The following is a 22,367-nucleotide window of genomic DNA, read 5'->3' on the forward strand; positions in this document are numbered from 1 at the left end:
TACAAAACACAATAATTCCACTTGATCAATATAGATGAAAATGGGATTAACACATGACTTAATATAAACCCATTGTTCTTTTTATGGAACATGAGAGCATATGCAATTTTTAGTTATACTAAATAACTTTTAGTAGCCCATTATATCCCTTTCTTTTTGTAAATATTTTTCAGCTTTCTGATCTTGGTCTTTTCTCGGGAACCATCATTCTCAAATTCTAAATATGTATATTTCCAGTTTGAGAAGTCTGCCTGAATACCCCATAGGCTTTTCAAACTCAACACTAATTTAATTAAGCATAATTTCCCCATCCATTAATCATGCCACCACTGAACCAGGTGCCTAAAAGAAACCTCCATGCCAGCCTTCCTTGATATAGACATTTATTTTATTCAGAAACATGTTTTGAGTACCTAATATATGCTGGGCACTGCAGACACTATGATGAGCAAAAGAGAGACCTCAAGAATATTAAAGACTAGTAAAGAAGTCTTACTATAAATAATTATATAAGTAGTTATTTAGTGATCATTAAGTATGTACTTTAGAGAAGTACAGGAAGTATAAAAGTAGGAGACCCATTAGACTCACAGGAATTCCACCTTTGTCCCTTTATAAATAGCCAGAAATAGGCTTCTTCATCCTCTTCTCCGGGAAATTAACCAAAGTAACATTTATCTCCTTAGGGTAATATACAAAGCCATAAGACTAGACCCATGTGTACCTCTCCAGTTTCAACTTCCCCTATGAGCACTGTACACTAATCAATCAGGATCATTCACAAATCCCTTAGCAGGGAACACATTTTCTCTTTTGATCTCTTAGCACATCTGCTGGGTACATAGTCTTTGTTCTTCTATACCCAGCTCAAATGTCATCCTGCCCCTTAGCAGAGGGCAAATACTAGCAAAAGCTGACTCCTGACCAGGTGCACATTCAGGCATTTAGCAGCAACCTCAAGGGTATGGAAAGGAGTTTACATTTTGGAATCAGACCTATAATTGGCCAACTATATACTTGAGCAATTTACTTTAATTTCCTCATTGTAAAATGTAAAGATTGAGTTAATTATATAAAATACTTATTATAGTTCTAGACACCCGGTAGATACTTGATAAGTGCTCATTCATATATTACTTTATCATATTGGAATATGGTGATTGAGATGTCTGCTTTCCCTGAGAATAAGAGCCATGTCTTTGAATACCTACTTTTATTCTATATTGGTTTATAGTTCAATTAAATTTCATATTAGTCTTTTCCCCAACTGTTTCCTTCTTGCAAATAGCTTGATTTTTTTGTATTTCCATAAAAAAATGGAAATTCAATTGTTCATATATATTAAAAATTAAAAACAAATCCCATTTCCAGTAATAGAAAACTATTTTTAGAATTGTTTCTTTTTATAGTTTTACATAACTGCTCATTTTAGATTACAAATATTTTTGTTGATGGTGTCTAAAATAATAAAAATAAAATTATAATCTGGAATTGAGGAGAAATTACTTATATCTCAAGTACTCATCTTAATATTAGCCAGTGAAATAAAATTTTATGACTTCTACCAAATGGATTATATTTTATTATTTCTCTTGATGTCTAATGCTGATTTTGAAAATTATTTCTCAAGTATTCTGAATTCTGAAAAATAAGTTTAATTTACTATCTTTCACTTTTACTACCCAGAAAGAGTTGATAAAAATAAAAAACAAACAGCTCACCTATTTTAGTTGCACTGTAAATATTTTCTATTGGAAATACAATTCCTAATCCATATAGCAGGACTTTTGCCAACGCAGGGATGAGCTGAGTAGTTGTTACTAAAATATTCACACAGTTAGTCCTAAGGGAACAGAAAGAAAAGACTGTTGAAAAATGAATCCCCCAAATGAACAAGCCAGCAGCACTCTTGTCCCAGCAGAGACCCCAAGGGTGCCTCACCGGGAGTGAATGAGGGAGAGTGCTTTCAGGGCCAGAGTCAACCAGGAATCTGTCAGAGCTTCGATCTCAGCCCTCAACTGCAACCAGGCTTCCCTCTTAGCTGGACCAAGCAGACCTGGGGATTTAAAAGAATATATGAGCTATTTCCTCACCAATGCATTTCTCCGGCTGTATAAATATTTAATATCATTACCAACATCGCCTCCAAGCATTATAATATACAAAGTCATTTTCACATATTATTCAGGTGACAAATGTTTTTAGTTTATAAGGGCCACTTGCTGGCTTTGCATTCCTAGCATTCCTTCTTTTTGGGTCATCTATTTTCCTCACTTCAGCTAACCTTTTGGCTGCCAGTATAAGTGTGTGATGTTGGCTTTGCCAGTGAAAATCAGTCTTGGCAGACCTTTTGCTGAATCTATGGAAAGACTGCTCTTCTTCACCCAGAAAGTGCTAAACTGGTAGGATACAGACCGGGATCTACTGGTGGTCATTTTCCCACCTTTTGGGAGGATCAGATGATTCCTCTCTAGAGGGAAAGCATGGATTCTCTTGATGACATCACTTGAACATCTGAATACAGCCATGTTGGAAATCTATCCTTACACTTTCCATCTTTTTTTTTTAAGTCCATATATTCCCTGTGAATGCTAAAGCCATCCTAGCCACCGTGAACCACAGGAACAGATCCAAGCTAAGGCAAGCATCCACCCTGTAGAAGGAATGTTAACAGCCCATCTTGTGATTTGGTTAGGGGTTGCTAAGCCCATATTATTGGAAGGACCACTGAATTGGAGAGGTCAAGGGACTTCCCCCAGGTCACATCACTAGGTAAACAGGGTAGCAGGCTCTATTCTGATATTTCTGACACTAAATCACAGCAGATAAGTGTCGGTGAGATGCAACTGTCCCTTAAAAAGCTAATTACATCCCAAACAGTGTGACCCAACAGTGAATGGTACTGTTGGCATTTGAACTGCACTGGTGATGGTCACTTGCCTCCCACATTGTTTTTGTAGGTGTTGTAGACCTCTTTTACTCGTCTGTAGCGGAAGGCCAACTTTCTCATCCAGTCCACACCGCCCCGGACACCAGTTGCCAGGCATAAATTAGCACTGGTGGCTGCAGCAGGAAAGCCATCTGTTCCAAAGTTATATGTGCTATTTAGATGCAAGAGAAGTCCAAAGTTAACTGAACAGAAAATTCATCTTAATTAGATGAACAATTAAGCCATAAAAGGGAGAGGATCCCTTCACATTTCATGGTCCTCACCTTAGATCCTGTCCATTATCATCTGAAGAAACATCATCTATATGGACTTGGTCACATTCCTAAAAAGCAATCAAAATGATATACATCAGTTTTTTGAAAGCTATTTTTTTTTTTGAAAAGCCACATACAGACATTTTAAAAAACACCTTAAACAGAGCATTTTTCTACTATGCAAATCAGTAGGTGGCAGTCTCGTTAAATTGACATTTTTACCTACTTGCGGTGCTCTTCTGTGGGAAACAAGCAATGTCATCGAGGACGACTGTTATTCAGCTTCAGAAAACACATTTTTGTGTTTAGAAAAGAAAGTGATTGAAAACAATTAGCATGTGTGTTCCATAAACCTCAGGTACCTTAAGACATCACGCTGCTCAAAACTGATTCAGTCAGTGTCTGAGCGTAACTGAAACCAGACATTTTGGTAAATGTAACATGCTAGAAAAATTAAACCTGATGCTAACTGCCAATGAAATTATGACCTCTGATTGCTGTTGAGCCACACACCAACACAGCCTGAGGCCAGTGTGCTGAGGAGCCCAGACAAAAAATCTGTTACTAGTTTGCCATTTATTTGAGAGATGTGAGTTTTATTCTGTGTGTGTGTATGCGCGCGCATACACACACAGGATTTTTTTAAAAAAAAAAAAGGACAGGAGACTTCAGGACCTAAATAAAAATAATCAAACCATGTGTTGTTTTACATATCTTTCAAAAATTTTTTAACTGTTATTTTTTACAGTTTGGTATTACATGTTCATTTTAAATATTGAATTTATGAGTTTGTTATACCATAATGTTACTTTGAACAGATCTGATTTTAAATCCCAAGCAGTGTTTAAACTGTTCAGAACAGCAGGTTGTTAACTTTGGGAACTTTGCTGGACCAAGAGAATGTTTATGCACCTGTTTGTACAGGAGCCTCAGAGTGTCTCCCTATGCCCTCTCCAGCCCCCTGCATGGCTGTGGTTAAGAGTGGGTGCCACATAAACACTTGAGGAATGAATGAAGGCATACTAATCTGGACACAGACAAAGTGTCTAGGCCAGAAACCAGTAACATAGATGTTACTCCTTTTGCATTTAGACTCTAAATATCCCTGAGGCCTTCATTAAACTAAAAGTTTAAAAATACTCAAAGAAATTTCTAGGTAAAAAACCCTGTATTAGAAAAGGTTCTTCTGATTCAGGCTCTGCTCATGTTTTCAGATAAAGTTAATTTTATAAAAAGCAGCACCCCTCTTTAGCACTCGGCAACTGACTCTGTAAGGGAGATGACATATGTGAACCGCTCCAGTAATGGAAGGTATATTTTTATGTTGCCAGTTCCTTCTGCACAATTCTCTCTCCATGGATTTGTGAGGAAGGGAGCAGGAGATAGAAATGGAAAGAAACTCAAACCAGCTGTTCCTTAACAGAATTAAAATCTTGACCCCCCAACCTCTTCTCCAAAGCATCTATTTTCCAGGCAGCCCTCTCCCAGCAAGCAGCAAGTTCCAAGGAGGAAAAGACTTTGACCTTGTAACCCGCCCACTCTCCTGAGGTCTATAACTTCAGATAAGAAAAAAGGAAAAGGCGGTCTAGGAGCCCTCACATGCTGACTGTGAATTTAACATTTGTAAAACAGGTCATTCTTGGAAAACACAGTGGGGAACTTCTCAGAGTTAACAATTTAATCTTATTTGAGGAGACAATGGTCATTGTTTGTGTCTGCAACAGCATGCTCATTCCAGTTTTAAAGAGTTGCACTAAGTTGGGAGAAGACATCGCTGATCTTTACCCAGAAATGCAATTTTTATGATAGTTAGTAAATTACTCTTCTACAGTGTGTAGTTGGGGAGGGAGATGGGGTAAAAGGCCATACTGTCCTGAAAGAGAAATTTTTGAACTGAGGGGAGGAAGTTGAAGAACTGAAAGGGGGAAAAAATATGTTAAAAAGAATTTAATCCAAGGAAAAGAAGCTGACCCAGAATTCCCTGGTTAACTTGGGAGTTAGAAGAGTGGTTTGGAAGAGCAGGGTGTGGTGATGCTTTTTAAAAACTAATTTAGTTGTAAATTTCCACTAACAGAGGACTCCTTTATCTTCTACCTCTGTTGATGGCTCCACTGTCCCTATTATTCTTCTATACCCTGTATTTGTTTTCTCCTGCTAGTTTTATTTAAAACTTATTGTTCCTGGCCCAGACCCTCATTGGAAGAACTGTTCCATATCTTGGTTAGCTGTAATTAACTGTTAACAGCTTGAGGCTTTTACCAGTTGAGAGCAAACTCACCCCACAATGACTTAATTAAAGCAAGTTTGGTTTGATAGCAAAAAGGAAATCTTTCTTTATCAGGAGAATATTTTGTAGAATCATTTTAATGAAAAGAGTTTTGAAAACCAAAAGCATTTTTGAAAGAGCCTAATTAGCACCATTAAGAATGAAAAAACAAACATTAAATGTCTATGCAAAATATGTTTGAAAATTGTTACTCAGTTTACTTAATGAGTGATAGAAAAAATACTGCACAAACTTCAAATGTATAAAATACATACTGGGGATTCCTTATCTGTAAGTCCTTAAGCTTGCAAAAATGGCATAAATGATAATGCTTTTTAAAAACTTTCAAAAACTTTAATGAGAAACAATAATATTGCTCTCTTGATGATTACTTATTAAAATTTAATTCCTGGGAGAATGGAGAATATTATGGAGGATATTGCAACATTTCACAACACAGCTGCAAAATGTGTTAATTTGTCATGAGTGTGTTCGCCCTCAAATTCTAATGCAGGTACCTTGCTTCCATGCATGTATTCTGAAACTCAGTGTCCAGCAGGAAGATGAACTTTTCTTCTCCTACTTTTTTTTTTTTTTTTTTTGAAGCCACCAAGTTTTTGTTTTTTCTTTTTGGGAACCTAATTTTGGGTTTTCATGTATGCCTTCTGGGTTTGGTCATCTTTTAGTCTCCAATTTTTTTTAAAAAAAATCCGGACAATTAGAAAACTGAAGGAGGAGAGCAAGACCTGATTTAAGAATCACTGGCTTTAAGCACAAAGAGCCCTCGGCTCTTGAAAAGCAACAAAGTTTAACGTTACTAGAACATTCCACAGACCCAGAAGACCAAAATGGAAGCTGAGTCTATTTCCAGGTGCCAAATATATTCCTAGAAACCCTGAGTGTGTACTACACTGAGGACAGAACATATAGGATTCCATGGGAAAGTAAGTACTATTTCATAAAAGTACATTCCATTATTATTCAGCCTTATAGAAGAATGAAATTATGGCCTTTGCCAATAAATGGATGAAACTGGAGAATTACTATGCTAAGTGAGATAAGCCAGTCCCAAAGAACCAAAGGCCAAATGTTTTCTCTAATATGCTAATGTTAATTCACAATAAATAGGGTGGGGAGAATAGAGGTATTTTGGACTAGACTGAAGGGAGGGAAGGGGCAAGGGGGTAGGAAGAACAGTAGAATGAATCAACATTATTACCCTATGTGCATATATGATTATATGACCTGTGTAACTCTATATCATGTACAACCAGATGAATGAGAAATTATACTCCATTTGTGTATGAGGTGTCAAAATGCATTCTACTATCATGTATAATTAATTAGAATTAGAAAATATTTAAAAGAGTACATTCCAATGTACTTTTGAAATAAATTTCCAAAAACTATATGATAAGGCTGTCTGGAGGTGAAATCATTACTGAATGTCTAATGTCTAGGGACAGCAGTCACATTTCTAGGGGCCAGACCAGCACGTTTTTATGCATTAATCTGCAGTTGGTAAGGCTTGAGATGCCAAAAGATACCACTTTCTATTGAGGTATCTGGCCTGAGACCTTCCTGGGGGCTGAGGCAGTGATTTAAGACTCCTGATGGATTCTGTACCCACAACCATCTGAGCAGGCAAACGGGTGCCTTAGCTTAGAAAGATGGTTACTTACTCGTGTGGGGTTATCTACAAAGAAGCTCCAGCTTTCTAGGGACTGTTCATGATGCTGAGGATGCAGCATTAACACAATGGACAAGAATCTTTACCACCTTGGAACTAACATTCTAGTAGGGGAGACATCCAAACAAGAAAACATGCAAAAAATACAGTAGGTTTGATCGTGGTATAAATGCTAAGGAAAAAATACACCAGGCAAGGGGATATGCAATGCTAAATGGGTATCTGGGAAAAAGAAAGAGCAAGGGACTCACTAGTTCAAAGACCCTGAGGCAGGAGGGGAGATGCAGGGAGGAGTCACTAGGCTGGCAGTCACTACAAAGAGCTGGGTAAGCAGTGCACAAATCAGCAGTTCTGTCCTTAAGGCACTTGCAATTTAGCAGGGAAGAAAAAAATAAATTGACTTTACTGTGATAAATTAATTATGGTAGATTTGGCAGAATCTCTCTGGGACCAAAAGGAACCCCCTGTGCTGAGGGTTGCAGAGTTCTGAAGGAGTGAAATTGTATTTTGCTAAGTCAGGAAAGGATGGCACACCCCAATGTCTACCACTTTGGTGATGGAAGCACTCAAACAGACAGATAGTGGCTTGCTAGTGATGACTCCCAGCTCCTGAGCTGTGGTGGCAGGAAAAAAACAGCTTTTTGGTCTCAGACTGTCTATGTTAGACCTGTAGCCTCAATTGGCCATGGGGTGGGCCGGAGACAGTGGTATTTATTGCACAAGCCTCGTTCTCTCAAGGAAATGGCCTATGTTTAGCGACACAGAGGAGTACTGTAGAGTTAGCAAGCTTCAGAAAGGCAAGGGGAAGACTCTTGAAGACCCTGTTTCTTTTTACCTTCAAATCACTTACCTCATAATGTGTATAGGAGCTAGAAAGGGTTCAAAGTGTGGGGTAAAAAGTTGTGGTTTTGTTTTATTTTCGTCAGTTCCTTTCCAAAGGGATTTCAAAATCAGAAACGTGTTTGCATAAAGGCTCATCCATATCTACCTTCAGATGTTAACCATACCAATTCTCACATATATATCCATATAGTGCAAATACATTCTAAGGACGAATGGGGCCAGCGCATGACAAAATTGTGATTTATCCTTCACTAGGAAAACTTTATACTTAATGATGGAACTTTGATATCACTAAAGCATTGGTCCACTGTTCCCATCCTGGGCTTGGTCCACCCCCATTTCCAGGTCCTAAAGCAACAAGGATGCACTTGACCTTTTGATGCTTGATCACCAAGTGTTCTATACTGATACTCTGTATCCTTCACAGAGCAGACTCTTCCTTTCCCCAAAGCACTGGCCAAATATATCAGTTAAGAAGCATTTGTTATACAGGTTGAGCATCCCTAATTCCAGAATAGGAAATCTGAAATGCTCCAAAATTTAAAACTTTTTGAACTCTGACATGAAAAATCCCACTCTTGATCTTATGTGACAAGTCGCAGTCAAAATGCAGGTGTGTTAAAAATATGGTATAAAATTACCTTTAGGCTATGTGTATAAAGTACAGATGAAATACAAATGCATTTTATGTTTTAGAGTATTTGGTCCTATTCCCAAGATATCTCATTATGTAATATGCAAATATCCCAAAATTTCAAAAAATCTGAAATACTCTGGGTCCCAAGAAATTCGAATAAGGGACATTCAGCATCACATCTCCTCCCCTCAATTTCACATGATAGATACCTGCCTATTCAATATGTCATGACTGAGGTCCTTTGTGGATTACCAGTTATTTGGAGTTTAGGAACTCCAGCTTTGAAATGTATCCTCCCCTTGGCTTCACACCTACTGTGTCTTAGCTTTGTGACCATGACTCCTTTCCCAGCCTGGAGCTTGGATCCTCCAGTGCAAGCCTCAACCCTTCATGTCATTACCAGGCTTTTAAATGATTGGCACTTCAGAGGGACATTGTCCAGAAGGCGCGCCATTGTGGTTATGGGGTCTTTGCCAGGAGTAAACGGTACATACAGAGTGCAATTGTAGGTGGTGAGAGCCTGGGTTTTCACATGTCACCCTGACACAGTGCATCCTAAGTAGGAGGTTTGAGGCCCAGGAACACAGATTAGACCACAGTCATGGGAGGGGGCGTTAAACGAGGGCAGATGGTAATGATCTGAGGTGCACCGTTGGGCCCACAGGTATTAGCCTGCAAACCTCTGTTCTAACATGACAGGCTCCTGCAATCACTTTCAGATAAATACCACAAACCAAGCGATCAAAGTGTACCCAAGCCTGGCTTCCTTTTATGTGACACGGCCTGTGCTTCACAGAGGAGTAAAATAAATAAAATTAGTAAGCTTCAGTTACTACTGGCCCTCAGCTCACAGGCATCCAAGCACTCACACAGCTAGATTATAAAACGCTCACTTGGATGGTTGGGGAAACTGCCAACATGCAAGGTAGCTGAATACCAGCACTGGTGGAGGGAGTAGGCAGAGAGCCACATGGGGTCTGATCTCACAGCCATGCAGCAAGCGCACGATTGCTTTTAGAACTCTGGTTGTACTGTTATTCTACCTTCTTGGTTCTGTCTGTCATTATTCTTGGCATGACAACTCAAGCTGACCTTTTTCTGATCCATCATCATCTCTGGTCTTCTAGGGGTGGGCCACAGACTTGTTCTTTTGGATCAAGCCCCGGGAATAACTCTGATTTTGTACAGGGACTCATATGCAAAATATTAAGTTATGGCAGAATTTTTCTGCAAATATTTATTCTGCTTTGATACTGTAGTGGTTGTACTTTCCCCCCAAGCCTTTCACTTGTACCATAATTATGTAAAAATACACCATACAATTCAAGCTAGTTTAGGAAAATTAATAAAGAGAATTAAGGCAGTTACAACGAGTCTTATTATCTGTGCCAAGTCAAGTACGTAACAGCCAGCACATGGACGCTCTGAACGTGAAACTAGAAACACAAACTCAGAGTAAACCCGAAGCCTTTGAATAAACAGAGACTCTAAGAAGACTTCAGGGCAGTTTGCACATTATGAAAGGGAACAATATGAAAAAAATGACAAATGTATTTTTGGAGAAGTTGAGTTACCGGGTCCAAATTCTGCTGACCAAGGCTATATTTTTTTCCATGTTCCAAATTTATCATAAGAAAACTAGCACCATACTGCCAACTAATTGTTTCAATACCTTCCTTTACAAAGTGGAGAAAAGAAAAGTCACTAGAGAAGTAGCTCTTTTCATTGTGTCTTAACATCAGTGTGCCTGTTAAGACCAGCTGGAGTTGCCAAAGCCGGAAAGGATCACTGGTTTCTTCGTCCCCTCCTGTCACTAGGTAATTACATCTGAACTCCTTACTGAACATTACAGATACTTGCTTGAGACCTTTGACTTCGACAAGTTGCTAAGATATTCCTCTTATTTCTAAACAGGAAGATCTACACATGGAGCAGGGATAATTGTACTATGGAGACAAACTCACACCAATTGTCTGAAAGCTTGATTTTGACAAGTGAACTGTAGTACTTAAAATGTTTTAAAAAACATCCACCTGGGGATCTATCGGCACTGTCCTTGTTTTCATAGAAAGTCTAAATGGAATAGATGACCAGTGTTAGAGTGACAGAGATTTTAAGGGAGTGACTTTCCACAGTCGGTTTCGCAAATCACTTCTGACTCCCTGGATATTTTGATGACATCTTTGGAAAAGAAAAGGTAAAATGGGTAACCTGAGAGCCTGCTTTTCTGAAAGCATCTACGATTCAGAAGTTCGGGGGTCAGGAGTAGCCAAGGAACAAGCCCCTGGAAGGGAAAAACCTGAAGATCCCTGCTTCTAGTTCACTGACAATTGGATTAGGTATGTCAAGTCCAGCCACTGTAGCTAGGAAATTCTGTCCATGAGTTAAGAAGCTTTTTACATGTTTCTCTTTGTTAAGAGAGAGAGAGTGAGCGAGTGCCCACCCAATTAACTCACTGTGTATTTATACTAACTGGCTTGGAATAACACCATCCCAATGTGCTTTCTGAAGGTGTACCCAAGCCCTCACCACACTTTTGAGTGTATGTGATGGAGCACAAGAGCTGCCTGGTGTCCTCTGTCTAGTATTGTAGGTACTGGGCAAGCCCACAGTGCAACCCAAGGGCTCAGGGAGGTGTACGGTCCACAGCCTCTGCATGCTGGCAGGACCTGTCATCTGTCTGGGGTGCACTTGGTGACCCTCACATTTCCCTTGCTTTCCCACACAATGCTTCCCTGCAGGAGGAAAGGGTGCATATTACCTGTGGCTAACTCACAGGCGACAAAGAACAAAGGGAGTTTTGAGATTTGCCTCATTCACAATTTGGGGAAGTGTAAGCTAAGGAATTAAAACAGACCTGGACAAAAGTATTTTAAAATTTCCACTCTAAACCATCCACTCAGCACACCACTGGCACCGATGCCTATTTTAGCTCAATATTTAAATATCCGTATCTGTTTTGATAGGAATAAGATGACACAACCATACAAGCCAATGAGAAAAGAAAACAGAACTTCAAATCTCAGAAACTGAAAGTAGGAATTTCAACATTTATGTTTTGAACTTTGATAATAAGATGCAACTTGTGGAGACACACACTGTTTTTTTATTGTTTCTTACTCATAAAAGAGTGCTTTAATATATTTAATGTTACAATCTTCCTTAGGGTTTATCTGAGAGAGGGAGAAAGATTTTGCTAAAATTATGTTTACATTGATTAAGGGACATAGGTGCTTACATTAGAAACCCAAGATTTGAATTACAGCATTTTTAACAAAGATGTTCGTTATTTTGATCTGAATCTGTTTATATTAATATTCTTAAAATATTTAAAGTCTTTATTTAAAGTGCCTGCAGATAGTATGTTAAGACCAAGGATAAGCTGACGTGTTTAAGCTATGTGCTAGTTGGTATATTTATAAAATAACTGATGAATATTTAAGACAATTAAATGGAAGTTTCTAGGACTCTTAAGACATATTAATAACTAAATAAAAGATGAAAATTATTGGGGCTGGGGATGTGGTTCAAGCGGTAGCGTGCTCGCCTGGCATGCGTGCGGCCTGGGTTCGATCCTCAGCACCACATACAAACTAAGATGTTGTGTCCGCCAAATACTAAAAAATAAATATTAAAATTCTCTCCCTCTTTCCCACTCTCTCCCTCTCTCTCACTCTTTAAAAAAAAAGAAAAGAAAATTATATTTTTCTTATAATACTAATTCCCTTTAAAATGTGCTAGTTAAAAAATAGGATGTTATTAAATTCTCCTTTAGCATGGGGCTTATCCTAAAGGAATCACATGAAGATAGTTCCTTCTTTGCGGGTGTGGTACTAATAAATGTCAGTTTCACTCTGCTTGGAGTTCCTTCTCTCTCACATAAATACCTTCTTTACCACAAGATTATATTAAATATATTTGTCTTTATTCACATTCTCAACCTTAGGGTGAAAAAAGTCTCACTCAATGAAAGCCAGAAAGAACTGAAAATAAACCTTTAAAACAAAGTGGGCTTATTTAAAATTGTTAACCACTCCATCTCTAATGGTAATGGATTAATTAATAATTGTAGTATATGTTACATTTGATTTAGCTATACCAATACTTATAATTTTCTTTACTTTTTAAAAACAATGAATACAACTTGTACTACTTGTTTCATTAATTAGCTTTTTTTGAGGGAGGGAGCTGGGGTGGTACATGCTAAGCTCCTGTTCTATCACTGATCTACAGCCCTATCATTTATGAAGTTGTGTTTTGTATACAGTACAAGATATTTCAGTGCATTCTATGTGCCTACCACTGATACTCTGCACAAACACTTATGCCAGCTACATGGCTTTATTTATAGTTCAGTTAATATAAAAGGATTAGCAATTTACAAACTTGTGTAGGAACTAGTGAAAACGTTGCAAACCTTCAGATACAACATAGGACAACGCAATCATGTGTGGTATCAAACTATATTATACATCTTTATCATTAACATGTTATACAACATTGAAATTGCATTGTGTAATAAAGTATGACCACAGAAGACTAAAGATCAATGTGCAAAATAATTATTTTTCAGAACATTAAAATAACTCAGCACACATCTATCATAAATATTGTTCTTTTGAACATTGACTCAGAACTACACTTAAGAAGCCTTTGATTTACTGCTGAACTTATTCTCAATTTTCAATGGCTCTGCTCATCACTTTTGCAAATGTAATTTGTCACTGACAACAGTCAGTGTTCTTTGTAACTCCTGTTTCCTTTCTTTTAGATCTATTATTCCTGCTGAGAGTATCTACTAAGGAAGAATTTTTCATAGTGACATCAACTCTAGGCTTGCTGTGAAAAATTACAGTCTCATAAAAAAATCATTCTTTTTATTACAAACTTGCTGCCAGAGCATGAAAAAAATATCCAAATCAGGAGACCTCTTGATCTATCCTCTTCTGCAGTCACTTAGTCCTCATTGCCATTAGAGGACAATGAATCACATAATAGTTTGCCTACAAAATATTTACCTAGAAGCTCTAATTTAGATAGAAATATTTGTTTTGTGCATATATAAAATAATGAACTTAAGCTATAATACAAACTAGGTCATATCTGAAAGTTTTCTTTTTAGTCTTTCTAGATATTTGCAACAAATAGAAATTCCAGTGTATTATTGTTCCAAATTTATCATTATTTAACTGCAAACACTAGGCTGACAGAATTTCAAAAGAAGTATTTTCACATAATTAACCTTGTTAAGTGCTTGGGTTTTCAAGATTTTTTGTCTTTCTTTTTTGCAGTGGTGAGGGTGGAGTTCAAGGTTTAAACGTCGAAAAGAGATTAATTTATCAACTGTAGTTAACTTACACAGTCAGATAATTTTATAATTGTAAGAAATACTCAGTATATAAAATAATGTGTAGCTTAGAATAAATCAGCCTCCATGACATCCTTAGTCAATAAGTTCATAAAGATTTTCCAAGCCAATTTTCCCTGCCATGTAATTATTACTGACTCCAGAAAGAAAAATATGCAGAACCGGACATAGGCACTTGAAAGAAAGAGAAGGAAAAAAGGTTCCCCATGAGCTACCGGAAGGTTCCATCATCACCTCCCCTCACTGACAACCCCTGCAGAGGGAGGGGAAGACCTCTGAGGGCCATGGCTGTACTCATAATATTCCCTCTCTCTTCCAAGTGTCAATGGGGCTGAATTCTACTACTCACATCATCCCTTCTGAATCTTCTTTTATATAACACAGACTTCAGGTAAGAAAAAATTAGTTAAGCCCCAACTGCCTTGGTGGGATCAGTTCTATCAGATCAATTTCCTTGTGCATGAGGAGCCCTGGTGTGCCTTGAATCATTAGCCATTAAAACAGGAAATGGAGTTTGGTTGCCTGAAAGGAGAACTAGGGAGAAATGTTATCCATACTTATATTTTTCAGTCTCTATAGAACCACCTCCTCTTCTTGAAAGTGAAATTTCATGTTTTGTTTATATGCTATTCAGGAGAATATTATATGTCATTAATATGGTATGAATATTATACATGTTAAATATTAATTGTGTCAATACTAGAAAAATATAGGACACATATCCTGTATTTTTAAAATTCATTTTGTCAAGCATTCAACTAATAATGAATACCTATTTAGATTCCAGGCACTGATCACACAAAAATAAATGAAATGCAGATCTTGCTCTGAAGGCTTTATCCATATGGGGAAGGGCTGAAGAGACTGGATACACGTGACTATGATTTTTCTCCCAGGGAAGGTACTAGAACGCTTGCAAACACCATTCTCCTTTCAACCCACCTAGGGTAGCAACTTTCAGACACATTTATACCATCTCCAGTATGAAGTCTAATCTGCTTGGGGTAGAGGCAGTTAATGCTTCTCACTTCTGTTTCTCTCTCAATAGATGCATTAGGAAAAACTGAATTAGATACAATATATTCCAACGCAACTGAACACTCGAGGGCCTCCCCAAAGAGTCTTAACCTTGCAGATGCCATTCTATCCCACCAGGAACCACTTGCTCCCACCATGCTACTGTCAACTGGCCTGGCCTCTTACTCCCCACCTTCCCCAGACACTGGGTCTATCTGCTGCTGGCTAGAATGCCTTCTCCTTCCTTTCTCTTTCCCAGGGAATGCGCCTTGGTGGAAAAACCAGCTCACACTGGTTTCTTTCTTTTCTCTACTGCTGACATCTCCACAACCCACTGCTTGAATGACAGTAGCTTCCAATATTGATAGCCCTCAAGGGGTCAGGCACCTGTGCCACATGTCACATATTCTTTCCAATTCCCCCTAAAACTCTGCATTTGATGGGTAAGTCCATGGAGACATATATAGATCACTTCTTTGCCCTCCAGGACAAAAAACTCTTCAAAGGAAGAGAATATCTCTTATGTATCTTTTACTCCCAGCTTATTTCTCAACACTGGGCCAAGCACACAGATGTCACTGAATGAAGCCTTCCAGATTATGTGGTTGACAGGATTGGATTATGAAAGAATAAGGACCCCATCCGAAGTTCATTGATAAAGCTACTGAATTCTATCAAAGTGTTAAAAATGAGTAGTTTTGTAAAAATACATTTACTATTTTGCCAGATTATAAAATGATATACATTCAGGTAGAAAATTCATGCAGTAGTGAAAAGTATGTAAAAAAAAATCAACTCCAATTCCAGTCCTTAGAAATAACCACAGGTAAAATCCTTGTCTTTCCCATCCTCCTGTTCACTCACTTATTCAAGCTCTGGAGTTTATTACAGAGCTTACATTCTTATAGGAGAAATAGGCAAACAAGCAGATAAAACCAGATACATGTGTTTTAATTACTTTCCCCTTCCCCTCAACAATTTGTAAAACACCTTTTAATATCAATTAATGAATGACCTATATTATTCTTCCAAATTGTTGTATACTATTCCATTTTGTGCATGTTTCATATTTTCTTTCAGGTAAGCAATGGCTGATGCACAGTTTTCAATATTTTCTTGGATGTTAACTTTAGTAGGGCAGAAACTGTTTTAATTCTTCTTGAAATCATATCTCAAATAAAAGTAGTACTTGTGCATGGTTGTTGCTCTATAAACGCTTAAGTAAATGACTACTATAATGAATATGCTTGGGCAGATTTATGACATTCATTTATCTCCTTAAGCTATCTTTGGTGTATTCTCCTTAACTGAGATTTTTTAATTACTCAGCTCTCTCAGGCTTGTTCATTATATATCTCTTGATTGGAATACTCTCCTCTCTAAAGTCCACCCCATGCAGCTATGCTGGTTCCTGTTAGGGTTCTTCTGATACCCTCATCGTTTTCAGTATGCTTGCAGGCCTCTGAGCTGACTCTGCTGTTTCACTTATTTGCATCCCCCCATCCCTGACCTGACCAGATTGTAAGCTCCCGGAGAATACAGCATCTTCATCTTATTTACCATTATCTCTAAGGATAGCTTTACAGAATTCATTTGTTTCTTACTTCAACTTAATGTTTTACATTTTCCTTTGGATTTGGGAATAGTCCCACTTGTGGATTTCCATAAGGCCTTGCATGGCCAATTATGAAGAAGACTTCTGCTTAAGATCATGGACTAGGCATGTGGATGTGAAATATAAATAGTCATCTTGGTCCCCTACCATTTAAATTATTTTTCTTATATTTTAAAGTAAATGTTTTAGTTGCTCCATTAAAAAGAAAAAAATATTCTTATTTCACCAAACTACTACACGTTACAGCATATGAGCTAAACATGTCTTTGAACTGTTCATTTTCCAAGCTGCTTATTATTTTTGGTTGATTGAAACATCTTATCTCCAAGACCAGTGGGACTGTATTAAGGAGTCTATGACAACTAGTTCCCACCAGCTGAAAGGGGGTGACCTCTTAGACCTGATTTCCCTTTAACTTTCTGACAAAATTCCAACATTAGGAGATACTTTTTACTCAGTTATACCCCAAAAGGCCAAGAGTTTACAAAATAATAGTTCTCAACAGCAACAACCCTTCCCCATGTCCCAACCCCTCCACCTGCCTTACAAAGCAGCAGCATGCAATTAGCAGTGAGCAGAATCCTGGGTTCAGGAAGCCTTTCCTTGGAAATGCTGTTAGAATGCTGAGTGCAGCCCAGATAGAGGGGCTATTGTAACTGCACTGAAATGGGAGACGCCTCCTGGGACGGCAACTTAAACACATTTGGGGGAAGTTGGAGTTACAGACCTTCTTTTGCACTATTCAATCTTAAAAAAAAAAAAAGCACCTTGAATTGCTTTTTCTACTAAGCAAACTTCCTATGAAGTAAACTCTGGCTTTACAAAGTAGGGACTCCCAACTGACGATTAGCAAGCACCTGTCAAAATCAAAGATCTAAACTAAAAGCCCGTCATAGGTGACACTGACAGGTCAATTTCATGGGATTTATAAATAAACCGACGGCCATTCAGCTCACTGCTGAAAAAGTGACATTTTCATTTAACAAGAACGGAAGGCACTCCATTGACTGCTGTGTGTGTGCAGGGTTGTGTGGCAGGTACTAAGCTGGGGCTTCTGATTCTGTTGTTTCCTAATTTCACAGCATCCCTGTCACCCTGTCTGAGGCTCAGAGTTGACAATGGGAAGGTCACACCTTAGGAGGAAGCGAGGACTGAATCTGGGTCTCTGCACCTCTGAAGCATTCTCTCTTCTCAGCCTGCACAAATTAACTAACAGTCTGACAGAATAATTACTACTTGGAATGGCTAACTTGGACTTACCTAAATCATTTAAATTTCTGAATCAGGAATTTTTCTAAATTTATTCAGATTCTGTGTTTACAACAGAAATTTCAGAAAGGGACCCCCTGCTCCAAGATAACTTTTTTTTTTTTTCGTGCAATACATTCTTCCTGGGAAATCATAACTGATTTCATGGGTGATAAAATAGAGCTTCCTGCTCAGTTCTCTCTCCTGAGCTTCAGATATATATATCCAACTGCTTGCTGGACTCCACTTATATGTCCCCCACACACACCACAAATTCAGTATCACAAACCCAAATACACATCTTCCTTCCAAGGCCAGCCCATTCTCCTGGATTTTCTGTCTCTGCCTTATTTCTCAGGCTAGGAACTAAGATTCATGTTGCCCTGCCCATTATAATGAATATATCTTCAGATCCCAGTCAGACCATTTTAACAGCTCTCCCAACTGCCTCTGGTCTCTGTTCCTCCAAAGAAGCTTGGTAATTTCTCACCTAGATTATCAACATCTGACTTCACAACAGAATTCAGTTCCATGTTAGTGCTAAAAATTCTTTAATGATTACTCTTGGCTCAATGTAAAGTCCAACTTCCGCAGTGGAATGTACAAAACCTTTCATGATCCGGCTCCTGTCACCTTGTGAGGCTCTGTCTCCCAGGTGCTGTGTGTGCTCTGCTTTACACCTACTCAGATTCTGTCCCCAAACACCATGCTCTCTCATGCTCAGTGTTACTCCCTGGGAGCATGGTGATTTCTTCTTTTGGCCTTGCCACCTCTCTCCCAGCTGAGCCAGCCAATCTGCATTTGGACTCTGCTAACTTCCATATGTATCTCCACCCACCATTGTAGATATCACATAGTGAGATGGTTGTCTTATACTTTTCTGTCTCCACCTAGTATTTGGGCTTCTTAAGGGCAGAGAATATATATTTCATGGCTTCTCTTCCATGCCCAGCAAGTGTGCAGAATGGAGTAAGCGTGGGTTGATTTACAGCAAAGCAGCTCTTTATCTTCAATGCAGAAGCTGCTAAAATAGTTTTTCTGCATATTCAACAACAGGAATTTGTGTCTGCCTGTTTACTGACCTGTCAACAAATCCGAAACAGATCTGGGGTTGCTTGAACAACTGTGATTTTTAGGTTTGCAGAGCACAGCAAGAAACAAAGCTTTCAAAGAAGCATTGTCCATTTTGGGGGGCTGTGTTCTACTGCATCATTGTGCGACAATACTCACACACTATTCACTTACTTCCTGCTGCTCAGTAGGAATTGCCAGATTCTGGAACACACAACTGGAAAGGTTTCATGCAAAGATATCTGCAAAAAGTAACCCAAGTTTCAACCTCAGCTTTAGCATTACCTAATGGTGGCTTTGGGTAAAAGTCACTCTGCTTCAATTTCCCACATGTGTAAACTGGAGATAATGATAAGATTGAATTCACAGTGTTGATGGAGAATCAAAGTTGATGGTTTTTTGCTGACATGAGAAGACGGTTCCTGAGATCTGTGGCCCTCCTGCCTATTCCCAAAGGCAGAGGGGCCAGAAGCCTGAGCCGGTTGGTTCCCTGGGCCCTGCTACCTTGGGGTTGCATCTATAGGGGAAGGATGCTCTATTTGGCTGAGTGACTTCACACACTACAAGGCTCTGCTCCATGCTGCACACCCCCCAGCAAATTCCTTGAGCCATCCTTCAAAACAAGAGGTGGGAAAACAACAAGTAAAGGAAAATTTCCCAGTGGCATCTGCAAACTAACCACCAGCAATTTCTTCTTCTTCTGTTGGAATTCTACATGGAAATTTTGGCAGAAAACCACTTATTGTCTCATTCCCTTGACCTCCTTAAATCACTCCCATTTCTCCCTCTTCAGCCATATAGTTCTTTGCCCAAGGCTCTTGATGCAAGAAATACTCATAAGCTGTAACAGTAGCGGAGGCATCCTTACTGTTTCCCAGGTGTCAGGCTACCTCTGTGTATCTCAGACATTAACTCAGAAACCCTCACACAGACCCGTGAGGTGTGTGTCATCACCCAGTGTCACAGACCTGAAGGTGAGGTACAGGGAGCCCTCACAAGTGAATGAATTCATGAGTTCAAACCCCTGGCACCTTGAGGATGGTAAGATAAGCACCTACATAAATATAGGTCTTTGAGTCAAGCTGGAAGAGAGTCAGGATTATATCCAATGTTCTCATAAATTTTAGAAATACTGAGGTTCCAGGGTTGATGTGGGGACCAGGGTGAAAGAAGGGTGGATACTTACAATCAACATGTGCTGTGTTCATGTCTGAAAACATCACCGTGAAGCCCAGGAATTTGTACATTTAACATGTGTTAGTAATAATAAAAGAAATATTAACTATATAAAATAAAAAGTAGAAAGAAAACTTTCATCCCACTATTGAAATAAATTAGTTTTTATTATAGAATTTTTTAAAAATATTTTTAATGTAGAAAAACATCTTGCCTTTGTTTTGATGTATATACTTTTTTTTTTTTTACTCCAAACTAGAACCACCCTGTGTATCACTTTACATCACACCTCTTTCACATGGATTGTGATTTTACACTAAGAATTTTGAAAATATGACTTTTAAAAGGATGATATCAAAGTGTATCATGTTAGACAAGGTCATGAGTTTTAAGATTGTGATTAATCTTCATTCTCTTTAAAAAAATAACTTTTGGGGCTGGGGATGTGGCTCAAACCATAGCGTGCTTGCCTGGCATGCGCAGGGCGCTGGGTTCGATTCTCAGCACCACAAAAAAATTAAAAAATAATGATGCTGTGTCCACCGACAACTAAAAAATATTAAAAAATTCTCTCTTCTTTCTCTCTCTCTCTCAAAAAAATAACTTTTGCAAATTGTAGTAGTAGTATTGCTCACTATAGACTATTAACTTGAAAAATGTGGAAAGAAAATAAAGTACTCATATGTGTGCTTCCGATACGCAAACCCCTCTTTTAGGAGCTCAGGATTCAAGTGGACAAGTCATGGCCCCTGGTCTCATGAGATTTGCTAGTGGAGGACAGAGAGAGGCAGACACAAAATCACAATGTAGCATGGCAAGAATTTCTGTAGCCAGAGTGGCCTTGTCCTCCCTGCTTCCAACTGCACCTGAAGATCCTGCCCTGCTTCTTATAGGGGACAACACAAGGACCTGTGCTCTGGTTCCCCTGTCTCTTTCCACCCCAGTACTTCACTCCTGTGGCTACTCCAACTTTGCCACATCCTCTTTTCCTTTCTACTGAATCATTCCCACTGAATTCCAAATTAAAGATCTTCTATTTAAAAACTACCCCCCCCACACTTGATCCTGGATCCCCTGGGTGCACCACCCCATCCCTGTGCCTCACTGCAGAAACTCTCCCACTTCCTGTCTCTTGGCCACCCCTCCTCCTCTCCCCAGTCCACTCCATTCCCAGTGTCTTCCTGCTTCACAGCAGTGCTGCTTATGAGAGTCACGAACACCTAGCCAGTCCAACAGTCCCTTCTCTGTCCTCCTCTTATGCAACTCTGGCTGCATGTGACTCAGTAACACTCCTTTCCCTCATTCTTGAAACCCTACTCATGAGGTTTTAGTGATACCACATCTTTTTCTGCCTACCTCACTACTAGTCTCTACAATGTATTTTTTTTTTCTTGAAAGCTCTTCTTGGTCTTATTTCTAATTGTTAGAATGCCAACAATTCAATTTTAGGTCCTCTTCTCAACTCACACTCTTTCCCCTGTGGGGTGCCATCAGTCTCCCAGCTATGTGATAAATAGGTATTGGCTATTGAAAGAAAAAAGAGGAACTACAAAATTATAAAGAAACTGCAAGATGACATGTCTACCTGAGTTTTAAAACATCACAGAAAAATACCATTTATTATTTCATCATTCAGAAATAACCACTGGTAACTTTTGAGTATAGTTGCCTTTCATATATCCATAGACACTGAGATCAGGATCATACACTGTGTTTTATAGACTGCTTATTTTTAAACTTGAAGTCAGATCATAGTAGTTTTTAAAAATATATTTCCCTCTAGTTTTTTGATGTCACAAATTTTAACATTAAAGCTGGTTAACCTGTATTTTATAGCTAATTTTTAAAACTTGAAATTTATCATGAGTATTTTCCTTATAAAGAGTAAAGTTTTAAAACAATTTTCAATGAGGGTTTACTATAATTTATTTCACTATTAATCTATTACTGGATATTTAAAATCTCTCCACATATAAGTGGTACAAACACAGTAAGGAGATATAGGGAAGGATTGACTGATTTCTGGAGAGCATGGGACTAGAGTCAGAATCTGTCACTTTGTAGCTATGCGGGCTTAGGTTTTGTTTTAACTATCCAAGCTTCACAACTCCTCCATAAAACAGCTAATAAAGAGTGTGATTATCATAGAGACATCAGGATCCCAAATGGAATAATGTATGCAAAACTCTCAGCATTGATGGTTATCTTTCTGCAAGTCTGTCTCTGCATTTT

General features: G+C 38.6%; 1 protein-coding gene across 15 annotated transcripts in view; it reads right to left on the reverse strand.

The window, feature by feature from the left end:
- The window catches only part of EYA1 (EYA transcriptional coactivator and phosphatase 1), a 312,348-nt gene that overhangs the window by 12,981 nt on the left and 277,000 nt on the right, over positions 1-22,367 (reverse strand). For all 15 annotated transcript variants that reach the window (XM_081266699.1, XM_081266694.1, XM_081266706.1 and 12 more), the window contains 4 exons: positions 3,214-3,272; positions 2,941-3,101; positions 1,942-2,056; positions 1,722-1,843 (listed from right to left, as the gene is read on the reverse strand). In XM_081266699.1, the coding sequence (XP_081122825.1) occupies positions 1,722-1,843; positions 1,942-2,056; positions 2,941-3,101; positions 3,214-3,272 (457 nt within the window). The remainder of the gene's footprint in view (positions 1-1,721; positions 1,844-1,941; positions 2,057-2,940; positions 3,102-3,213; positions 3,273-22,367) is intronic.

Source organism: Spermophilus citellus (genome assembly GCF_964194105.1).
Source record: "Spermophilus citellus genome assembly, chromosome: 14".
NCBI classification, from domain to species: Eukaryota; Metazoa; Chordata; class Mammalia; order Rodentia; family Sciuridae; genus Spermophilus; species Spermophilus citellus.